This window comes from Theropithecus gelada, chromosome 12, assembly GCF_003255815.1.
Source record: "Theropithecus gelada isolate Dixy chromosome 12, Tgel_1.0, whole genome shotgun sequence".
Classification (NCBI taxonomy): domain Eukaryota; kingdom Metazoa; phylum Chordata; class Mammalia; order Primates; family Cercopithecidae; genus Theropithecus; species Theropithecus gelada.
This window is the reverse complement of record NC_037680.1, coordinates 114,209,551-114,232,058: the sequence shown is the minus strand read 5'-3', so window position 1 is coordinate 114,232,058 and position 22,508 is coordinate 114,209,551. Positions and strand designations below refer to the sequence as shown.

Below are 22,508 nucleotides of genomic sequence, written 5' to 3'. Positions count from 1 at the left end.
GGGGGCCCGCCCTCCACCAAGGAAAAGGTTCCCATCATGGCCCGCCTTCGGCCTAACAGGTCTACCCCCGTCCCTCACTTGGGGATAATGACATTTAAAGACTAAAAGACAGTGACCTTTGCTGGGAGGCACATGGGTTTGGGCTGACAAAGGAACCCCATGGATGAACCATGTTACGGCATCAATTCCTCAGGAGGACACGCGCCCACCTCCATATGGCGATCTCCACCTTACATGAGAATTCAGAAAGAAGTCCATTTGTCACTGAATACAATTCCAAATCCTTGCAACCCCCGCCTTCTAGAACATCTCCATCCCTTACGATCCTCACATGACTCATATGTGGAAAACAAAGCGCTGGCAATACCGGAAGTGGCAATTTAGTTTACTGGTAATTCTTGGAATCTGCCTGACTAAACACCAACAAATATATGAGCCAGCATTTAAACTGGCACAAAACCCATGCATGACCATCTTCACGAACACAAAACTACACACTTAGCCACAGAATAACTCTTGCCACTCGCTTAAGATGCCTGAAAGAAAATCTGCAGAGTTGGCCAGGCGTGGTGGCTCACACCTGTAATCCCAGCACTTTGCGGGGGCCGAGGCAGGCGAATCACCTGAGGTTGGGAGATCGAGACCAGCCTGGCCAACATGGTGAAACCCTGTCTCTACTAAAAATCTACTAAAAGTACAAAAAATTAGCTGGGTGTGGTGGTGGGTGCCTGTAATCCCAGCTACTCGGGAGGCTGAGGCAGAAGAATTGCGTGAACCTAGGAGGTGGAGGTTGTGGTGAGCCAAGATCGCGCCACTGCACTCCAGCCTGGGAGACAGAGCAAGACTCTGTCTTGAAAAAAAGAAAAAAAGAAAGAAAGAAAAGAAAATCTGCAGAGTTTCGACAAAATTCTTCCCCAAACAGAGACACTGCGAAGAAAGGCACAGCAGCCTGACAGGGCACAGCAGATGACAGACAGTGGGGAGAGTGCTGACTGTGCAGACGCGGGTTCTCAGGGATCAGGGCACCTTGCGCCAGTGCTCCGGTGGTGCAGGACGAATCCTTTATTGACTGACACTTTGGTAAAATATAAAATCTCATGAAGGGCCACAGCCATGTCAGACTGCTTGAAGAGTTTTGGAACACGGCCTGTCACTTTCTGTGAGTAGCCTGTGGGCTAACCATGGCCCGCGGAGGTCACAGGAACGCACTGTGCTGTGAATGCAGGGTGGTGTCTCAGCACCGCTTGAGATGGTGGGAGGGATTTCCAAAACGCGGTTTAGGTGTCCAGTCTCCCGGGAAACAGGCAAAGCGCCTGGTGACAATGTACATGTGATGAGGACCACATGGGGGAAGAAACGGGCCGGGGCTGCTGTGGAGAACTTGACCCAACGCTGGGGGGCTGCGGAAGGCGTCCGCAGGACAGGAGCCCTAAGCTGGACCCTGAAACAGGACAAGCAGAGCCGGGTGGCTGCGACCAGGCGCTGGTGACGAGGAGTGCAGACACCTGGGGTGCAGACCCTCACCCTCAGCCTCCATATCTGGAACCTTGTCTTGAAAGAATTCAGAACCACTGAAGGGTTTTAAGAACACAGCGGAATCTGACTTTTGTTTTAGAAACAGGGCTCCGATAGAAACGTGGGGAGCAGGTATGGGGTGGGGAGAGCAACAGGAAACCCAGGAAGCGAGTTGAGAGGCTGCTTCCAGCATGGGGACAGGAACGGGCTGGGCTGCAGAAGATCAAGCCCAGTGGCAGAGTCCAGGCCCGTGGAGTTTGGGATACAAAGCAAAAACTGCACAGGGCTTCAGAGAACTCAGGAGACCAGACTGCGCATACCCCAAATGGCCTGCAGGTTGAGTCATTCTTTCACCCCGATCCGGGCTTGCTGGATCCTCCACTGATGAGATTAGAACAGCAGCTTCTTGTCATGGTCCTCACTAGTGTCCGTGGGGGCTGGTCTGTCCCTACCCCACAGGAGCCAACAGGGAAAGAGCGAACACTCATCTGTTCCTGGGGTCCTACACTCTGAAGCCTCCCTTCTCTGCCCATGCAATCTCTGCTGGGATACTAAAACACTGAGGAGTACAGTGAAATTATCTCCCTCTGACTTGTCTTCAAAAAACCTGGGTGGGGTGTAAATGGCTGGAAGCGAACAATTGTTGAGGCTGGGTAATGGGGGTACAAGGCTCTTTAAACTGTTGGCTCAGTCCCACCCCAGTTCTGGGTTCCCACAAGCCCCTCCCCCGCCCCCTCCTTGCCCAGCATGTGGGGTCATTCAAGATAACGGTGCCTGCTTGCAGCAGGCCATGCACAGCTCGGTCTGATTGCAATGTTTCATAACAAAGAGCAAAAATTTAAAAAAGAAAGAAAGGAAGGAAGGAAATGAAAGAACCCCAAAACCAAAACTCATGCTTTCTGCTGCTGGAAGGTAGCCCTGCTGCTGGGTTTTGCAGCGCTGCCCCCACCGTGTCCTCTCTCAGCTCCTGCTGCTGCCGCCTGTGGGGTTAGGACGGAGCAGAGGGAGGAGCTGACTCGAGCTCCTCTGACAAGATCCAGGCTCCCTGGCTTCTCAGGAACGCCCACAACGGTTGGTCCAGGAGCATTCCTGTTCGGAGCACACAGCCCGGCCCTTTCCCCGGGATCCCACCCACCCTGGCCGGGGACCCCACAGACAGTTTTACAGGAACTGGGTCTTAGAGCAAGATAGTCTTTGAGGGTGGGGGTGGCTGGGAAAAAAAGATTCCATTTACTATCAAAGTTGCCTCCTTGTCCTAATCCTAGAAAGCCGAACCTCGACTCCAGAATTGTACTTTTGTGTCTTATTTCACCATATGTGAATATGACAGCCCTCTAATACGGAGGTGGTGTGTATGGTGATAAGAGATCTAAAAATACACAAGGAAGCACAAGTATGACCCCCAGGGCCTCCGAAACAAATGGCTAAAAAGACAGCTAGGTTCTTCCAGCCACATCCTCGATGCCAGCGCCACAGCCTGCTGTGGAGTCCGAGTCTGTGGGGGCACCTCCATGGAAGCCCCATCTGCCAGGCGCCCGGCCCACAGGCCAGATGGGGAGACAGGCAACCAAAGTGACCCTTCTCCCCCTGCAGGGTCTTCTCTGGGCTGCAGAGACCGTGCGTGGCATCTCGGGAGCCAGGCTGGAGCGGCCTGCGGAAGACTGCGTGAAGAAGTCACCATCCCCAGCCCGAGCCACAGATAAAAGCACATGTTAGGAAGCGCTTTGCAAAGGGATCCCACAGCATGCAGAGGGCCCTGAGGGGCTCTAGTCCTAGACAGAACCACACAGCAGAAACGGCTTCTGCTGGGGCAGGGCACACAGGGCAGTGAGGTAAATAGTTCAACTCGCGCCTGTTCTTCCAGGGCCCCCCACGGGCCTCCTGCTCAGAGCCCCAGAGATTCCCAGCTGCAAGAAGACAGTCACTCAAAGATAATGGCCGTCCCTTCTTCCGGATTAGGGAACTCAGGGACAGCCTGGCTCAGCTCCTCAGGGAGCTGAGGCCAAGGAGAACCAGAGAGAGAAGAAGTTATTGACCAGGACGCAAGGAGAAAGCCCCAGCAGAGTGCAGAGTGGAGAGCCCTCCTGCACGCCCTCCTGGCCTAGCCCACACGTGCTTCCATCCTCAGGTGGCCTCAGCCTGCACTGGAGGTGTTGCAGGCAGTGGGGGTACTGCCTAAGGGTGGGGACAGCCCAACACCCTGAACTCCAATTCCAGTGGCGTCTGGACTCTAACAGCTCTAATGGCATTTGAATCTTTCTTCCGGCTCCTACCAGAAGATCATCACGCGGTCTCTTCAAAGAACAGAAACACAACCAACACTGGTGGGCCGGGGCCCTGACTGCGGGCAGAGGGACAGCAGGTGCTGCAGGAGGCTTGCTGGGCAGTTTGCTTAAAAAGCCCCACACTCCTTCAGGGGATCCTGGCGAAGCTCCTACATTTCCCGAGCATTGAAGCTTTTCTGGGATTCCAGCCTAGTGTGGAATGACAGATCCCAGGGCCTCTCACCCTGCAGTCACAGGAAACGTTCTTCCTCCACTTTTAAACTCTCTGGTGATACCCTGGGGCTCCAGAATTCTACACAGAAGCTGGAAGGGGTTTATGAGCCACAGCTTTAGGGCAGGCAGTTCCTGCGAAATGCTCTGACGTCACTCCTTCCACCCAGGCTGAGAAAGCCCTGCAGCTTGGAAAGCACCGCATGTGAACCGGAGGCCGGCTCCCACCTCCCCCCGCAGAGCCCGGGGAGACCTAGGGCACACAGCTCATGTGCAGATTCGTGGCTGCCATGCCCGCCGTTTGCCAGGAGCCTATTAGCGCACATTAGGGACACCCAGTGGGCCAATGGACAGAGGACTGGGCCATGAACAGCAGCTCTCCTCAGATGGCAGATGGAAATGACGCCCCACAGGGCTGTTCAGGGAGAGAAGCCGTTTGCCAGCGGTAAAGCACTCCACAAACAGGAGGAAGTTCTCCAATTAATTACACACATTCATTTTAGCCTCCAGGTTTTAGCATCAAGCAGAGAAGTGAAAAAGCAGCAGCATTATTTTTCCAGGCCCCATGATATGTCACCAGTCTAGTTTATAACCTTTTTGGAAAAGTGTTAAGGATGTAATTCAAGTTCACTCACGTGAATGTAACAGGAATATGATGCAGCCGAAGGCTGAAGTAGCCACAAAGGCCAGTTTGTTCACAGACAAGCAGGGACCTCTGTCCTTGTGCGATTCTTCCCCTGAGCTAAGAAGGAATCGAGCTCCTGGAGGGGCCGTGGTGTACCCAGGCTATGACACGGGATCCCTATCCTGAGCCACCTTGCTATAGGAAGTTGCCACAGCCACCAACTTTTGTTTTCTCTATAAACCCCCAACCCTCAGATGCAGCAGCCTCTAAAAATAGTTTGCTATTCACAGCAACCAAGTGGGCCGGGTGATGTCCTCCTGCACAGACATGGACAAGAACGGACAGCACAAGGCTAGTGCCTCCGAAACGCAAGGGAGGCTTGCCTCGACTCCGCGTACCCATCACCCCATGTCCCCCAAAGGCCATGTGCATTGTATCTCAGTTCCAAAAGAAATGCTCATGTAGGCAATCTCACCAAGTCCCCCAGTAACCACAAGAGAGCCTTCCCTACGGCCATGACTGTGAGAACGATCGTTACCGGGCACAGGGCATTCTGGGGTGGCAGCTGGCCAGTGGCAGGAGTGTTGACATAGAGGGCATTTTGGAAATGTTGGGGGGACTGGGATGTCAGAAAGATTGGGAAGAAGCGAAGGGTATTGGGGCAGGGGGGCAGGGCCAAGTCGGCCAACCATCCCGCATTCAGACATGCCTGCAATGGGAAGAACTTTTCCCTCGACTGCTCAGGAAGATAGAAAAACCGCTGTTTTGGCCGGGCACGGTGGCTCACGCCTGTAATCCCAGCACTTTGGGAGGCCGAGGCAGGTGGATCATCTGAGGTCAGGAGTTCAAGACCAATCTGACCAACATGGTGAAACCCCGTCTCTAGTAAAAATTCAAAATTAGCTGGGCGTGGTGGCACATGCCTATAATCCCAGCTACTCAGGAGGCTGAGGCAGGAGAATCACTTGAACCTGGGAGGCAGAGGTTGCAGTGAGCCAAGATTGCACCATTGCACTCTAGCCTGGGCGACAGAACGAAACTCCATCTCAAAAAAAAAAAAAGAAAAACCACTTTTTTAATTTTTGGATTTACAAACTTATTGCAACTTACATATAAACTCAAAATATGTTTTACACAGTTCAAATATACATGAAATATTCCAGGAATGCAATCGACATGGAAATTGAGGGAAGATGATACTTGGCTTCGTTCAGAACTTTCCTGAGAGTTAGTCAACTTTTCACAATGTCACATCATAGACAGCAACATGAGGGGTGGTGTGTGGGTCTCAGCGCAACACACCTGTGTTGGCCTCCCTGTGACACCAGGCACAGGTGTGTACAGGTCTCACCACTGCATTCAACTGCTGGTGTACCTGGTCTTGAGCATTTCTATATCAAAATTCTTATTATGTTACTATAAGCTATTTTATTTTTTACGGAAATGTTATATTGACTTGAAATTATGTGCACTGGTTGATTTTATCACCTATGCATTTCATTTCAGGTTAGTAAGGAAGTTAAGGAACTTGTAAAAATACAGGGTTGAGAACCACAGCTTCAGAACTCCAGTGTGGATCTGTCATCTCTCCATCACGCTCTATGAAGCAGCCCCGGCACGATTCAGAGCACAGGTCTGGGTGCCTAGTGCTCAGGCCATCATGAAGATTTGGACAGCATAAAGTTAGAGATCAAAGCTTAACTGATTACTTAACACCATGTTTCCATCAAAATTAACTCAGACAAATTATGGAGTAGACTGTGAAATTATCACGAAAGTTTACGGTAAAATGGCAGCCTTCAAAGAAGGCTTTAGCTTCTCTGGGGCCCACAGGCCTCAGGAGCCAGCATACTGTCCTCTGCACTCAGGGGACCTGGCAGACAAGTCCAAGAAATGCTGGGTGCCACCTGCCTCTCTCAGCTGTGGCTGCACTGTTCTCGGTCTGAGTTTATGCAGGTGGGGACTGTCAAGAAAGGAAGACCCAGCCACAGCCTCCAGCTTGGGCTCTATCACCTACAGTTATGTGAGCCTGGATAAATTACTTGGTTTTTGAACATGAGCCCTCATTAAAGAAGTAGGAGGGGACATAATCTTTAAGAGCTTCCTTCCCCTCTGAAATTCTTTGTGTTTATGCCAGCAGTGAATTATTTGTACACTGAGATTGCCCACAGACTTTCTCTGTTTTGCTACTGGAAATCTCCAGGCTTTGCTTTTCAGAATAATAAGCTTCTTTAAAGTACTTCGCATACTAAAATAGCAAACATATTAATCAGGAACAAAATGATTGATGTTACTTTATTGATGACTTACACACTGACCTATTCAAACCTCACAACACAATCTTGGGCTTAGCAGCTACCCACACTGGCACTGAGAAATAAATACGCTCCACAGTATCTTCCCTGCAAGTGAACTTCTACTCTTGCTGTTAATACATTTTTTGCTTTTCCTGAGATGAATGAATCTTCATATTTCCTTCAATTGCCTCAACATGCTGGAAATACAAGAAGAACCATGACTACCACTAACAGAGATGTGTGGGACTGAGAGGCGAGGGTGGCTGGGCCTCCCCTGTGCCATTTCCTCTCCAGGTGACAGGTTTCCCTCCAGGCAGCGCATCTGGGATCCACTCCCTTCACCTTTGCCTGCTCTGCTCAAGATAGTCCGACAAACCCCAGACCTTTAGGGTTTCACAAAAACATTGAAATTGTTTCCTCTGAGAAGGCTGAAAGCTCCATCAGTACCAGGGTTCTCCCACTTGGGGCAGCACACAGCGACTGACGATCTTTCCTATATTCAGCGGATATTCCCTGGAACCAGCTGTAAAAGAAACATCAGCTGTCATGTTTATCCTCCATGAACCTGTCTACTTGGATGAGGTAGGGGAGGAGTTACATCACACCCAGAAAAATAAAAAGGCTTAAATCACAGCGGCTCTCAGGTGTATGCCGACATAAGTAGTAGTTAACATTTTAGCATGGTACAAAAATAGCAAAACAAGTTTCACAGCTATTTCATTTCTACCATTATTTTCCTTATGTAGAAAAGTAAAGTTCATTGGGTTGGGCGTGGTGGCTCACTACAGGCGTGGTGGCTCATCCCAGCACTTTGGGAGGCCAAGACGGGAGGATCACTTGAGGTCAGGAGTTTGAGACCACCCTGGCCAACGTGGTGAAACCCCACCTCTACTAAAAATACAAAAATTAGCCAGGTGAGGTGGCAGGCACCTGTAGTCCCAGCTACTTGGGAGGTCTGAAGCAAGCAGGAGAATCGGTTGAACCTGGGAGACGGAGGTTGCAGTGAGCTGAGATCATGCCACTGCACTCTAGCCTGGGTGACCAAGCGAGACTCTGTCTCAAAAAAAAAAAAAAAAAAAAAGAAAGAAAGTAAGTTCTTTGAATGCTCTCTTCTGTCTGGAAATTACCAAGTAAAGAACAGAAAAGTTTGATAGAATGAAGACTTCTCAGTATGCATTCAGGACAAGGACTTCTGTCCTAAGAGGCAGCTTTGGTAAAAAGAAATCCTTCAGCCCCAGTACTTGGGTATGAGACAGCAGGGCTGCAAAGAAAAGCTGACAACAGCGACAAAAGCAGCAGCAGTAGCCGTGGCAGCCACAGATATACCTGGCACATTTACTACCTGCCAGCCCCTGCCTGCAGCACTGTACACAGCGGTGACAGCTGTCAGTACCAGTTCCGAGTCAGCAGGCCTGGGTCTGAACCGGCTCCACTGCTGACTAGCTGTGAGGGCTTGGAAAGTCCCTGACATTTCTCAGCCTCAGTTTCCTCTTTATCTGAAAAACTGAGAGAAAACTATCTGCTCCCCACAAGGTTACCTCAAGGGTTAGAGAAGACCTTTGCATAAAACACCAGGGGGGCGTGGCAGGGGTTTGGTAAATATTAGCTACTTTCACTCCTTAATGTCTTCTTTGACAGCTACTGACCTCAGGATAAATCCAGTCCAGAGACCTTTAGCAGCACAATGAGAAGGCAAGCATGCTAAGGCACCCACTTAGTACAGCAGCAGGAAAAACTGGGGAAACTTCAGAGGAAGGGGACAGACGTTCCCAACCCACAAGGAAAGCCCACTCCTTTCCCTAGGAAAATCACACAGCCACTTACCACATACAGTAAAAAAGACAGAAGGATCACAAGGGGTGTCGCTTTGATCATCTTCATTACACAAACATGTTAATGAAACATTTTGGTTAAAATTAAGAGTAAATCTTCATTATAGTGATTTAAGATAAATTACTTCTCTATTACAAAGTAGTTACACTTTAGATTCAAGGGAAAACTACTTATCTAGTTTTAAAGTTGTGAAGTTACAATACCAAGGAGAAACCACTGGAAACACTGGCCCTTTCCAAAATGAATGAATGAGTCTCAGAATACATATCATTGCCGGGTGTGTGTGTGTGTGTGTGTTCTGGTTTATTGTTTTGGAATCTGGCCTGGGGCAGGGGGATTATAGTAGTGGTCTATAATCAAACACATGGCACTTTTGAATGATTAAATCTTGCATGTAGTCAAAATATTTAATTTGGGAGAAAGAAATGAATTTACTTAATTGTATCTAGGTAGTCTGAATAATAAAAGTTCTAGTAAGTCCATTCCATGAAAACAAGCTTATTTTAAAAAACAAAACAAAACAAAACTCAAATTTGGGTGGATTTGGGTGGCCTCCAGTAAAAACAGTAAGGTAATAAAAATCCTCTTCTCCTTTCCCATGTCTAACATGTAGTGAGATTAACGGACTTACTGATTGGTGAAGAGGTTAGTAATCTAAACATTACAGCCTCCAGGGCTTCAAGATCACTCCTTTAAATATGAGCAGATATTTTGGAAGCACTGGCATATGAGTAACCAGTCATAAACAATTCCTTTGCTGAGTCACAGAGCCTGGTTTTTCGGGGATAAGTTCCTCTTGGACATTGCCTTTTGAGGAGCAAACACACTGCACCAACATTTAGTCTCTCAATTCTGTAGGGATTGGATAAGAATCTCGCTCTAATCAGGTAACACTCCAATCAACTTCGCTGAAACACCATTTTACAACTATAAATAACTTGGTTTCCTGTGCTCAGCATAAGTGGCAGTTGAGACTGCAGGGTTTTTTTGAAATTAGCTAAGGAGGCTTCCGCTGTGTGATATTAGTTCAGGCTGAACAGAAACTGACTCTTAAAGAAAAAGGGAAATTTAGTCTCCATCTTTGCCCCAGTAGGACATTCTCAATACTACTAGAAAAGACCTACTTTACTATATTTATATCTTACCTGCCGAGGGAAATGACATGCCTAAAACACACCATATGATTCCACGCTCCACCATCTCAGACTGAGCTAGAGCAGGGCCAGCCTGCCTCGTGCCAACTTCATCCCCACGTTGGTCAAGATTCCACTCTCCCAGACCTGGGGACCCTGGACCAGGTACCTATAATGAGATGGGCCTTGGGAGACTGTGTGTCCACGCTCTCCCCTAACAGCTCTTTCTTGGGACGGTGCTGGTCATTTAGAAGGGCTGCATGCTAATCAGTATGTGGAAAGACAGCAGGGTGACACAAGCCGTCGCAAACACAGGGAAGTTACAAAAGCTGAGGAAATGCACAGTTTCTCCACTGTCCGCATTGGACCCTCTCCTACAGCTCCAGGGCCGGTGCCCACTTGCTGAAGAAGCCCAGGCTCCCACTCAGATCCTGCTTTTGTCTTCTAGTTGAGGTGGAGCTTGCCAAATCCACTTCCTCTGACCGACCCAGCTCTGCTCTGCATGGGTGCGGCCCCCAGTCCCGCCTTTCCACGGGAGACCCATCCCTGAACCCATGGACACAATGCAGAACATGAACTAGCACAAACCAGTGTGAAACGCCCACTACCACTTTCCCATGGGTATACCCAGCCCACGGCCCAGGGCAGCCGCTGGCTGACGCCCTACCCCCGACCCATGATGACCCCCAATTCCCATCACCATTCAGCACATTTCCTTCCCTACCTGAACATTAACCTCTTAACAGGAAGTGCGTTTTGCTTTTGTTCACCATGTCTCACTCTGATAAAGTTTTTGCTACCATTTACCAAGAACAGCTCCTACAGGTTCACAATTTCTCTCTGAAAACCCCTGGGGCCATGTTTCAGAATTCAGCATTTTTGGACATTAGAAACGTAGTAAGACGCATACACTGTATATTCTGGTACAACCCAGAGTTGTAGCCCTTAATCAAAGACATCAACAAGAAAACATGAATATTCACACTAAGAGGGATAAATGAAGACCAAAAATAGCCCCCCCCCCTTGGTCAGGGCAAGTCTCACTGCCAAAATTCTGCCACAAACTTATAAAAACAAAACAAAACACAAACCTTCTGGTCTTCAGCGCTTATTGGGTTTTGGAACTGAGGGTGGGGGCTGGGGGGGGGAGGGGGACAGTGGGCCTGGGATGATCACAAACCTACTCAGTTGGACGCAGTCCAGACTTTCCCCTCCCTTCTTCCCAGCAGCATCTCAAAGTCATCTGAACCCAGACCCGCCCAGGAGGCTCCCGGCCTTAAGTAATAGACCCTGTAACCAGTGCCTTAGCAGCTTCAGGTGTGCCTCTACTTACTCCTCTGATCAGCCTGTCTCTGGCTTCCTCACATCCTGTTCTCAATGTTTACTCTTCCCTTCTCCAAGGACTCTCAGTCCAGCAGGCGGTTCTTCACCTCTACCCTGCTCCTGCGATCTATGGTGTCCCAGGCTGCTCCTCAGAACACCAACACCCTCAGCCACATTCCCACCTTCCTTCTTTCAAGAACCCTTCCCTGATGGTGATTCAAGAGTCTCTCTTCCCAGGCCCATAGGAACTAATTAGTTGAAGGGGTAAAAACCAGCTCCAGAGGGCTGGCCCACTGCCAGAGTTTTAAACGAGGTCACAGAAAAACCACACTAAAATGGACATTTAAAAAACAGCCACCATCTGACAAGCAAAGAACTGGCTTTTCAGTATGCGTTCATCAGCCTATTTCTACACCTCTCTCTGGCGTTTCCTAATAAGCTCTCCCAAGGTCAAGGCAGTCTGATTCATCTTAAATCTTACACACACACCCAGTAGATGATTAATTTCTACCTGATGAAAGAGTGATTGTTTGGGGCTCATACTTTTACCAAGATCCCACGAACATCTGATTAAGTGGAAAGCTAGGGTTTTATATTTCTTTTCCAAAGTGCACCCTTTCACTTTTATTCCCATTCACGTTCAATCACAAGCTGCATGAAAATGTGTATTTGCAAACCCTTTCCGCCTCATCCCCTGCCCAATTTTAATGCCAAACTACAGCCATAGTCCCACGACTGCATATTGAGCTGGACAACGGCAAAATCCTAGAGGCAGGAAACTGTCTGGGCTGGGCGGACCCGGGAGACAAGCCAAAGTGAATTTGGCGTCTGGGGTCTTCGGGGGAGGTGGTCCTCAGGTGCTGAGCGGGATGAGTGCTCCAAAGCACCCCAGCCACTTCACGGTGGTTCCAGCCCGCGGGTGAGGGCACCGGCTCTGGCCACCCGGTCCTTGGTGCTGTATTTTGTAAAACAGCAAACGAGCAGCTCCCTGTGACTCTAAGCCGGGCACAGACCTGGCCAGAGCCTGTCTGAAGCCCACCACCTCGGGCGGGGAGAGACCATGTGCCTTTTCGTCCTTAGAGGTGGCGTCCCACAATAAAATGTGCTTCCCAGCTCACGAGGGACGCCGCTCCCCGGGGCCACTCACGGACCCGCACCCACTGCGCCCGCACCCACCGCGCTGGGGTCCCGCCCGAGCCCACCCCACGCCTCCCGGGCACCTGCGCCTGCCCTTGACCTCGAACAAGCTGGAAGCCCTGAAAGCCCGCCGCAGTCAGGAAAGAAAGTTTCGGAAGCGCTTTCCTCTTACCAGCCTCTGAGCTTCCGGGCTCAAACAGTCGATCTCCCGGCTTTGCGCGGCCGCGGGGCTGGTCATCCTGCCGGGCTCGGCCCGCTCCACCCGGCGGGAAACGCTCGGGGACCACGCCGGGAGCCCCTCGCGGGCCGGGCCAGGGGGCGCGCGTTCTGTCCGCGGAGACGGAGCCCCTCGCAGAGAAGTGAACGCTCCCGCTTCCGGGGCCAGGAGCCAGCCCGCCGGGGAGAGAGGCTCGCGGCGCTGGGCTCGGGCGCGGCCGGCAGGGGCGGGGCGCAGGTAGCCGCGGGCTGAGCACGGCCGGGCGTGGAAGGGCGCAGGGGAAGCGGGACTCCGGCGCCTCCGCCCGCCCCATGGCCAGCCCCGCCCCCCACGCAGCTCCGCCTCGGAGGGTCCCTCCCGGCCACGCCCGCCCCGTCCCCGCCCCATCCCCGCCCCGTCCCCGCCCCGTCCCCGCCCCGTCCCCGCCCCACGCCCCGCCCTTCCTCGCCCCGCCCTTCCTCGCCCTGCCCCCCGCGCCGCGCCGCCTCGAAGGGTCCCTCCCGGCTCCGCCCCTTTCCCCGCCCACACCGGCTCCGTCCTACCCAGGCCCAGCCCCATGGCCCGCCCCGCCCCCCGCGCTCCGTCTCTGCGGGATCTTCCTGGTCTCGCCCGGCCCCTCCCCGCCTGTCCATCACCACCCCTCAGGCCCACGCGGGAAAGAGGACCGGAAGGAAAAGACCTCTCCGACCCCGGCCGCAGCTCCACCCGCAGGGGCCTGAGTCAGTGGCTGGAGCGCGAACTGTGAGGCCGTGGGAAGCCGGCGCTCCGGGAAGGACTCCACGCCCAGTAGGGGTCGACCCGAATAGGGGTCCCCTCCCGGGGCGGGGCTGCCCGGGGCCGGGCGACGGCTGCGTTCCCAGCTCCCCGACATCCCTCACCCTCAGGCCCCGCTGAGCTTCCCGGACGCGGAAGCCTAGGCCCCAGCCCCGCTGCACCTGCCAGCCGGGAACCCCGCTAACACGGCAACCCGAGACGGGCCGACTTCCAGGACGACGCAGCTGCGCGCACACAGCCCCCCTCGGCCCGGTGCGGCGGCCTGCGGGGGATAACGAGCTTCCAGGGCGCGGGTGCGAGCCGCTGGGGCCCATCCGGCGTCGCAGAGCCCGGGGTCCCCACCGTCCAGACTGCGGCCGCGAGGACCCTGCCAGGCGCCGGTCTCCTCCTGGAGGGCTCCAGCCTGCGCCTCCTCCAGGCACAGGGCGCCCTCCTAACTCCCAATGAAAGTCCTGCGGGAAACGGTTCCCAAACTCGCCAGGCTGGGGGCAGAAGCGACGGGATGACGCGGATTGTAATCGGAAGATCAGCCTGTCCAGGCCATGGCAGGGAATGTAAAATTTAAAGCACATTTACATTTTACAGCCCCCCAATTCTTAATTCCCTTTTCTCTGCACGCTGACCCGACTTGGTAACGTGAGCGCGCACCTGTGAGCACTCACCTTCCCGCTGTGACCCGGGCCCAGGGCTTCAGTGCAGGGGCTCCGCGGGCTGGAGTTGTCAGGAGGGTGTGCAGCAGGGAAAATGGGTGCTGAGGAGCCAGAGGACGACTTGGGAGGGATGGGGGCGAAGGAAAACAGGGGCCGAGCAAAGGCTTAGCGAACCGCTGGGGAAGAAACGTTGAACTTAAGATGAACAGACGCCAAGCTGTCTTTGACTGAGAGCATCTCAGGCTCACAAAAGCAACTTTCAAAAATAATGAAACGCCTACCTTTTAATAGCTTGTTTTCTCCCTATAATACTTATTTAAATGTTGTTATAACAAAAATTTTTTTTTTTTTTTTTTTTTTTTGAGATGGAGTCTCGCTCTGTCGCCCAGACTGGAGTGCAATGGCGCGATCTCGGCTCACTGCGACCTCTGCCTCCCGGGTTCCAGCGATACTCCTGCCTCAGCCTCCTGAGTAGCTGGGATTACAGGCACCCGCCACCATGCCTGGCTCATTTTTGTATTTTTAGTAGAGACGGGTTTCACCATGTTAGCCAGGCTGGTTTTGAACTCCTGACCTCAAGAGATCTGCTTGCCTTGGCCTCTGAAAGTGCTGGGATCACAGGTGTGAGCCACTGCGCCTGGCCTATAACAATTCTTGATTGTATAAACTGCAATTATTTGGAGAAAATAATTTTAAATGTTCTCTGGTAATTTATTGTAGAAAGCTGTTAGACTTTTACCAGTGGTCACAACTTCACTGATGAGAATTATAACCCATTAATAAAACAGCCCTCTTCTAGACTTGAGTTTGAATATTCTGATCTAGATAGGCAGATTCTAAAGCTACTCAACACCCGGAACCCTGTAACTGAACCCTGTGACCACATCTCCCAGAGCAGAGTATTGGGACTGGCTTTGTTCCCTTGGCCTGTCCCTGAGGCAATGCTTGAAGACACCTGTAATTGCCACAAGACGCATTTTCCTAACCCCTAAGCCACCAGTCAATTGCTAGTTACCAGCTTCTGAAAACCATATAGGGAAGGGATTAAGAAGTGGGCTCTGGAATTAAGCCACCTCATTCAGTTCCTGGCCCTGCCACTCACTAAGGGATATTGAACAAGTTACTTAGCTTCTGTGCCTGGAGTCTCACCCAAAACATGCCGGTGATAATAACAGTGCCCACTGTGAGGGTGAGAACCAAAGGCCCTAACATGGGGATCCCGCTGGGCATAGTCAGGGTAAGCTGCCCAGCTAGCCTGGTGCCTAGTGTCCTGGGAGTCCAGTAAAAGCAAGCCAGCACCTGCCTTGCTGCCTCTGGAGCCCCCTCTTTTCCAGAGAGAGTCTCCTTGGTAGGTGCCTCAACTCAAGGTGCCCAGGCCTCCTTCTCCTCCATAGCAGGAAGGAAGCTGGGCACCAGACCAAGAACTGGGAGGAGCCAGGCAGCAAGACTGTGGGCCGTCCAGGGAAGAGAACAAACCCACTGCCTGCCACAAAAGCTGTGGGAGGGGCTGCTGCAGAGGATGTAGGTGGCAGGGAGGGGGCCATGCCAGGACACTCACGGAGTAAGAAGCAGCGAGCTAATGAGTCTTAGTCCCAGGAACAAATGAACATTACCAGCAATAAAATAATGGCTGGTTTCTGATTCCGCTAAGTAGTAGCATATTAAAGAAAACTGCCATCCTGTCACCCTTCTAGATGAGAGGATGCTACATTCTGACTTGGGTTTCAGGCCAGCCAGTCCTGTGAGGTGGAAGTCTCAGAACCATCCCCAACTCAAGGGCAAAGTCTGTACTGTAAGTTGAATGCTAATACATCTTTCTTGGTGTTTTTAGATCCCAGAGCCCAAGAATAAAATGTAGAGGGTCCACAGTTGCCTCCCAGTTTTATTAGGATGGTGCAAAAGTAATTGCAGTTTTTGCATTAAAATTAACAGCAAAAAATGCAATTACTTTTACACCAACCTAAATAATACAGATAACTTTAATGTTCCCTTCTTGAAGCCCCCTTCTGAGGCAGTCCTCCCTCCTACCCCCAATCATTTTTTTTTTTTTTTTAATTTAACTTAGAGCAAGGTCAATTGTGAGGGTGGTGAAAGGGTGATTGGAACCCACAAATTTGACACTGGAAGGTCCAGTCAGAAGTCAGGGTGTGGGTGTGGCTCTGAAAGGTGGCATTTTATAAAAACATGGAGGTACACAAAATGTGCATCCCAGCACTCACAGCTCTAAAGATGGCTTGGCAGAGTAACATTAAATCCTTCACCTTGAAGACAAAACTCAAAACCCGAGGGCACCTTGGAAAGGTCTGAGCTGGGGGTGGGGGGTTTCCTCGGAAGAGGGTGCATCTGGGGCCTGGCATGGTGACCCACGCCTGTAATCTCAGCATTTTGGGAGGCTGAGGTGGGTGGATCACCTGAACCCAGGCATTCGAGACCAGCCTGACCAACATGACAAAACCCCTTCTCTACTAAAAATACACAAATTAGCTGGATGTGGTGGTGCACATCTGTAATCTCAGCTATTTGGGAGGCAGAGGCATGAGAATCACTTGAACTCGGGAGGTGGAGGTTGCAGTAAGCTGAGATCATGCCACTGCACTCTAGTAGCCGGGACAACAGAGTGAGACTCTGTCTCAAAAAAAAAAGAAAAGAAAAGAAAAGAAAAGGGTCCATCTGGACCATGCCAGCGTGATGCCCAGGGTCTTAACTAAAGAGCTGTGAGGTCAGTGACCAAGGCTTGACTTCCTCCTTCTCTTGGTAAGGATGATCCAGGGACAGCCCCTTCTAACAAGTGCCTTGGAATTTACGGCCCCTTCCACACTGCAGTTAATGGCCTGTAGACACACAGAACTGACCTCCCGACATCACTGGTTAAGCCCAGAATCCCTGCACTGAGAGGGTACTTTGGGTTTTGTGACAGGTCTGACTGCCTCAGAGGGCATCCTTAAAAGTTGCCAGGCCTGTGATATAATTTTGTCTTCCTCTGTGCCCTCTCAATGAAGATTACCTGTCTGAAATCTAAAAATTCATGTTCATAAGTATAGGAGACTCCTGAGAAAAAAACAAATGGCGAATAGCATGGTCTAATTTTGTTCTAGGAACATCAGAATCATAGCTAACCAGAAAATGCCAGAACAGTTAACCAATTTGGGGCCACACCCAAACATGGTTTACTTTGTCTCCATGGTGTTGGTCTGTTGCTTGGTTCACTAGCTGTGCCTCCCGCTGTGGTTTGAGGCTACAGCGACAAACCCTTACAGGGATGACAACACAAGGCTGAGGGCAGACAGGGAGGACACAGTGGCTCTCAGCCTCCCCATTAGTCAGATAACTAACATGAAGTCATTTTTCTAAATCAGACCCCTAACATCTGTTTTTCATGAATGCGAATCACTAGCCATACTGATTACAGCAGAATAAATGTCAGTAAATTACTTCTACAAACCATGAGCTTACATTCATGTTATTGCTTTGGATCGCCTCCTTTTTTTTTTTTTTGAGATGAATTTTTGCTCTGTCACCCATGCTGGAGTGCAGTGCCATGATCTTGGCTTACTGCAACCTCCACCTCCCAGGCTCAAGCAATTCTCCCACCTCAGCCTCCCGAGTAGCTGGGATTACAGATGTGTGCCACCACGCCCAGCTGATTTTGTATTTTTAGTAGAGATAGGGTTTCACCATTGTTGGCCAGGCTCGTCTCGAACTCCTGACCTCAAGTGATCCACCCACCTCACCCTCCCATAGTGCTGGGATTACAGGTGTGAGCCACCGCACCTGGCCTATTTGGATCCCTTTGACTGATATCTAAAAACACATCTATTATACGTGTGGCTCATGAAATGCTCACTTGAAATTTACACAGCACCTTTCAGCTTACAACATACTTTATCCACACACTGAGGCTCACAAAGGTTATAGAACTTGTCCACAGATGCATGTTGGAAGAGTGAAGCTAGGTTTTCAACCCAGGTCCCCTCAGCCCTTAGCACATGCTGATGGAATGCACCAGCGGCATGCCGCCTGATGCAGAGCTGCTTCCTTCCTCCCAGCCATCCAGAGGCCTCACTCAGAGCAGACAGTCATCACCTGGACTCAACGAATGCCCTTAGCTGTCTTCCTGGTGGACCGGTGACCACACCTCCCACTCCAGGGGCACTGGCAAAGCAGGGTACACACCCAGGTCAATGCCAGATCTCCCAGTAAGACTAGGGGCATTGGTAGGAGCATCAAGCAGGGGAGCCAGACCCTGCCTGCTGTCTGCAAAGAAGGTGGTACCCCATGGCCAGCTGGTCCAGCTCAGGCGCAAAATACACTTGGCCCTCAGGCCAGGGTCCTGACTGCCTCCGGTGGACAGATGAGCAAGAGCGTCTGGAAAGCAACAGTGGGCTTGTCTCTAGCATCCACAACAGCTCCATTGCCTGGCTTACATATGGCAGCATGCTGCCTTCCCACAGCTGCCCTGTGACCTGGGTACTGAATCTCTCCCACCACCTCCCTCAGCCCCCACTGCCAGGTTATGAATGGACTCTCCCGATTAAAAGCATGTTCTCGCCGCTTGGAACATGGTAGGCGCCTTATAAATGATGCATAGGTAGATGGATAGATGGATGAATGGTTTTCCTAACAAAATGGAGGACTTTGATGAGTTATCATTAATTCTCATTGATCTTCAGTATTTTATACTTTTGTAGCAATTGGGAATAGAAACTCTCTTTTAAAAATGACATGTCTTTACGATATTTTTTTTCATAACTGATTGTACCCAGCAATTCATCACACTTATTTTTCATCTAATGGGGTTTTTATTGTTTTTGCTTTTTAAATCCCTTTAGATTTTCTAAGGAAGGTGATGGGTTTGATTATTGATTGAACCGAATTTGAATTGGAGGCAGAAAGTTTCAGTGGAGGTGACTAACGGGCACCTCAGCACACACTACCGATTAAAGGTGATGATAAAATCAGGCAGCACGCATAGAACAGAAAGGAGCCTGCAGAAAGGAACCTTGGGACACCTACATGGGAAGAATAAGAGGTGTGTAAGAACAAGTCAAGACAGAGAAGGGGTAGTTAGAGAGTCAGAAAATAGAGACGTCTGCTGGAAGCCACAGAGTGAAGAGAGCAAGGTCAGGAAAGACTTTAATTTGCAACTAGAAAAACACTGGTCATTACATTCTGCCATTAAAATTTGGCAATTAAACATTTTCTGTGATTTGTGCATGTGTAATAAATGGTAGACGGCAGCCTTGAAGGAAGGCGGGACCAAGGAAAAGACTTTGCGTGGGGGAGATTTATTCATGATTTGTTGGTTTTTAAGTATGGAAGAGACGTGAGCCTATCTGGAGGCTGAAAGGACAGTGAGAAAAGATGGAGTGGGCGGGGTGAGGCCTCAGAGGCTGCTGACCAAAGGCTGGGTGTGGAGAGCGGGGAGGGGAGATGCAGGCACTGGCGCCTTGTACTGACTCAGGAGTTGATCCAATTGTGAGCTCCATGGGAATGAGAACACCACAGTGGCCAGGAGAGGGCAGATAACTAGAAGCAGAGGTTCCTGTGCAGGAAGAGTGGATGGCAGAGTTGAGGGAGGATGAGGAGCAGGAGGACCCAATGTTGAAGGACCTGCCTCGGAGCTGTATGAGTCCCAGTCAAGGTGCACTGTACCTGGGCTCAGAGCCCTTCCATGGTGTTACATTATGTCATTAAATGTTGCCTTGGGATACACTCTGAGGCATACTTAAAATAATTTCTAATGTATTTTACTCTGGAATTAAGCTCATCTCAAAACGTGGCTAGGAATAAGTCTATAGCAATCCTAAATGTATCCGTTTTCCCAGTGTGTTCCACAGAATTGATGATTTTTAAGTCCGTACCACAGAAACCTCCTGTATACACAGTAGCCAAGGAAATGGCCACAAACACCTCCAGTAAAGCATCTCTAAGAAAACCAGTTCTGAGTTTTGGGGTTTTTTTGGGGGGCATGGGGAGACAAGGTCTCACACTGTCGCCCAGGCTGGAGTGCAATGGCACATTCTCGGCTCACTACAACCTTGATTCACTGCAACCTTGTCTCAAGCAATCCTCCCAACTCAGCCTTCCAAGTAGCTGAGACTGAAGGTGTGCACCACCACACCTGGCAATTTTTTTTTTTTTTTTTCAGAGACAGGGTTTCAGCATGTTGCCCAGGCTGATCTTGAACTCCTGGGCTCAAGCAATCTGCCCACCTTGGCCTCCCAAAGTGTTGGGATTACAGGTGTGAGCCACCACACCAGGCCCAATTCTGTTTTTCATGAAGACAATGCACTGCAAATATCTACCAATTACCTTCTAAAAACACGACAGCTAAAATTCATTATGTATTTCTCAGTCTTATAGGCACAAACTCTGAAAAGTCCTCCTAAGGCAGCTCTCCTGTGAAGAAAAAAAAATCTATACATGCTCTCAGAATAGTTCATTTAAAATGTTCAGAATAGATAGAAAATAAGCTTTATCCTCAACAACTGCATTCACCAGCTAACAGTATACCCCACTGAGAAGAAATAAATCAAATGCTTCAATATATACTTAGGAATAGAAAATGGCAATTTCTTTTCTTTTCTTTTTCTTTCTTTTTTTTTTTTTTTTGAGACAGTCTTGCTCTATAGCCCAGGCTGGAGTGCAGTGGTGTAATCTTGGCTCACTGCAGCCACCACCTCCTGGGTTCAAGTGATTCTCCTGCTTCAGCCTCCCAAGTAGCTAGGACTACAGGTGTGCGCCACCACACCCAACTACTTTTTCTATATTTTTAATAGAGATGGGTTTCACCATGTTGGCCAGGCTGGTCTCAAATTCCTGGCTTCAAGTGATCCACCTGCCTCAGCCTCCCAAAGTGCTGGGATTACAGGTGTGAGCCACCACGCCTGGCCAAAAAATGGCAATTTCTGTACAAAATAAAAGCAATATGTTTTTTCCAGAGATTCCCTCATTTATTTGGCTTTGCCTCAGTAATCCTGCCTATGAGCTTAACATTCTAGAAAAGACATTCTAGAAAATTCTAGAAAAGTTTAACATTCTAGAAAAGATGTTCTCTGATAATCAGAGCCATGAAGTAAATCTTTATGCTACTAGCTGAAAACTTCAGAAATCAACCAATTACAAATGTCATTGATAAATGTCATTCACAAAAAAAGAAGTGTGGGGAGAATAGGACTTCATAATCTGAATTCAAACAGTACCCATAGCATACAGAGAAGTTTAAGGTACTCAAGATGTATTCAAAGGCTTAAAAGTAAAGCCCTGCCACTAAGCAGCTTGGCTTGCAGACGGCCCGACTGAAGGGCAGACAAACGAACATCAGGAACAGTGAGTATCCTTCCGGCTGAAGGTACAGAAATCCCTAAAACAGCATCCCCAAATTGATCTTTCCAAGCAAATGCATTTCCATAAAGGAAAATAAAGGCTAAAACACACTTCAGCATCACACTAAAAACATAGACCCACACTCTCATAGAAGGGTTTGCCCTTTTGCACTTTGGCCCTTGAGATATAGCTCAAAGAAAAGTCGTCAACTATTCGACTACAAAAAATGTTCTCCATGTGTACAAATTGGATATCTTTACAGAAGACTTGGACATAGAACAGACAAGCCTCACCTTTGAAGAATGAAGATCTTAGATGAACTTCAGGGGGAGCGTGAAGAACGCCAAACAGCAGCCGTTTGGAGAGACATGCTTGGCATGAGAGTGGAAATTCTGGAAGAACTGGAGATCAAATAGCCACTCCTGACCACGCCACCTTTATACCCTGCACCTCACTGGGCAGCTGCCTTGGCATGCCGAGGGGGCGTGGTCCCCTAAACGCACTGGAGGCTTTCCAAACGCTTCTCTCACCTGACCGTCGGCTCGATTTTAGTTGCTGAGATTACACTGAAGCCCCTGCCCCTTGTCTCCACCCTGTTGGTGGCATCTGTATCAAATGTGGTGTCGGGCTTTTTGGGAAACCCTGGGATTAATAAAGAGCAGGGTCCCTCGACATTTGGAGTTGCACAGTTCCTTGTTGTGGACAGCTGTCCTGTGCATCCCAGGATGGCTAGCAGCATTCCTGGCTCCACCCACCAGATGCTGGCAGCGCTCTCCACCCCAGCTGTGACAACCAAAGATGTCTCAGACATTGCCAAGTGGCCCTGGATCTAGAGGGGCCCATACCTGCATCCGAGGTGCCCACACTGTGTAAGCACATTCATGTCTCAGCTTACGCAGCTGGATGGGGCCCCAATAGATCCACAGAAAAGCGTACACAGAAAGAATGGTCAAGATGGGAATATGTGCACACAGCATCTAACATCTGTTGCCTTCTTTCATCCAGTGAGAACGCGAAGGCAGGGCTGCTTGTCAGGGACTGCAAGAAAGTCAGCACCAGGAGCACTGAAAGATGGGAGGTGCGGGTCACTGGGTGGAAAGTGGGGAGTGGAGATTTCAGATGTGGTGTGGTCACGCCAAAGGGTGTAATTCTGGAAGTTGGCTGGAAGAAAGAGCAGCTGAAG

The 22,508-nt window shown here is 50.2% G+C and overlaps 1 protein-coding gene across 6 annotated transcripts in view; it reads right to left on the bottom strand.

Annotated features, from left to right (window-relative positions):
* LRRFIP1 (LRR binding FLII interacting protein 1) overlaps positions 1–22,508 on the bottom strand; it is a 167,532-nt gene that overhangs the window by 83,343 nt on the left and 61,681 nt on the right. For 3 of the 6 annotated variants that reach the window (XM_025404135.1, XM_025404130.1, XM_025404131.1), the window contains exon 1: positions 12,531–12,892. The exons of 2 other annotated variants lie outside the window; for them this stretch is intronic. In XM_025404135.1, coding sequence (XP_025259920.1) covers positions 12,531–12,596 — 66 coding nt within the window. In that variant the 5' untranslated portion in view covers positions 12,597–12,892. Of the gene's footprint in view, positions 1–12,530; positions 12,904–22,508 lie in introns of those variants that run through there. One more of the 6 variants, XM_025404133.1, reaches the window with a different exon arrangement.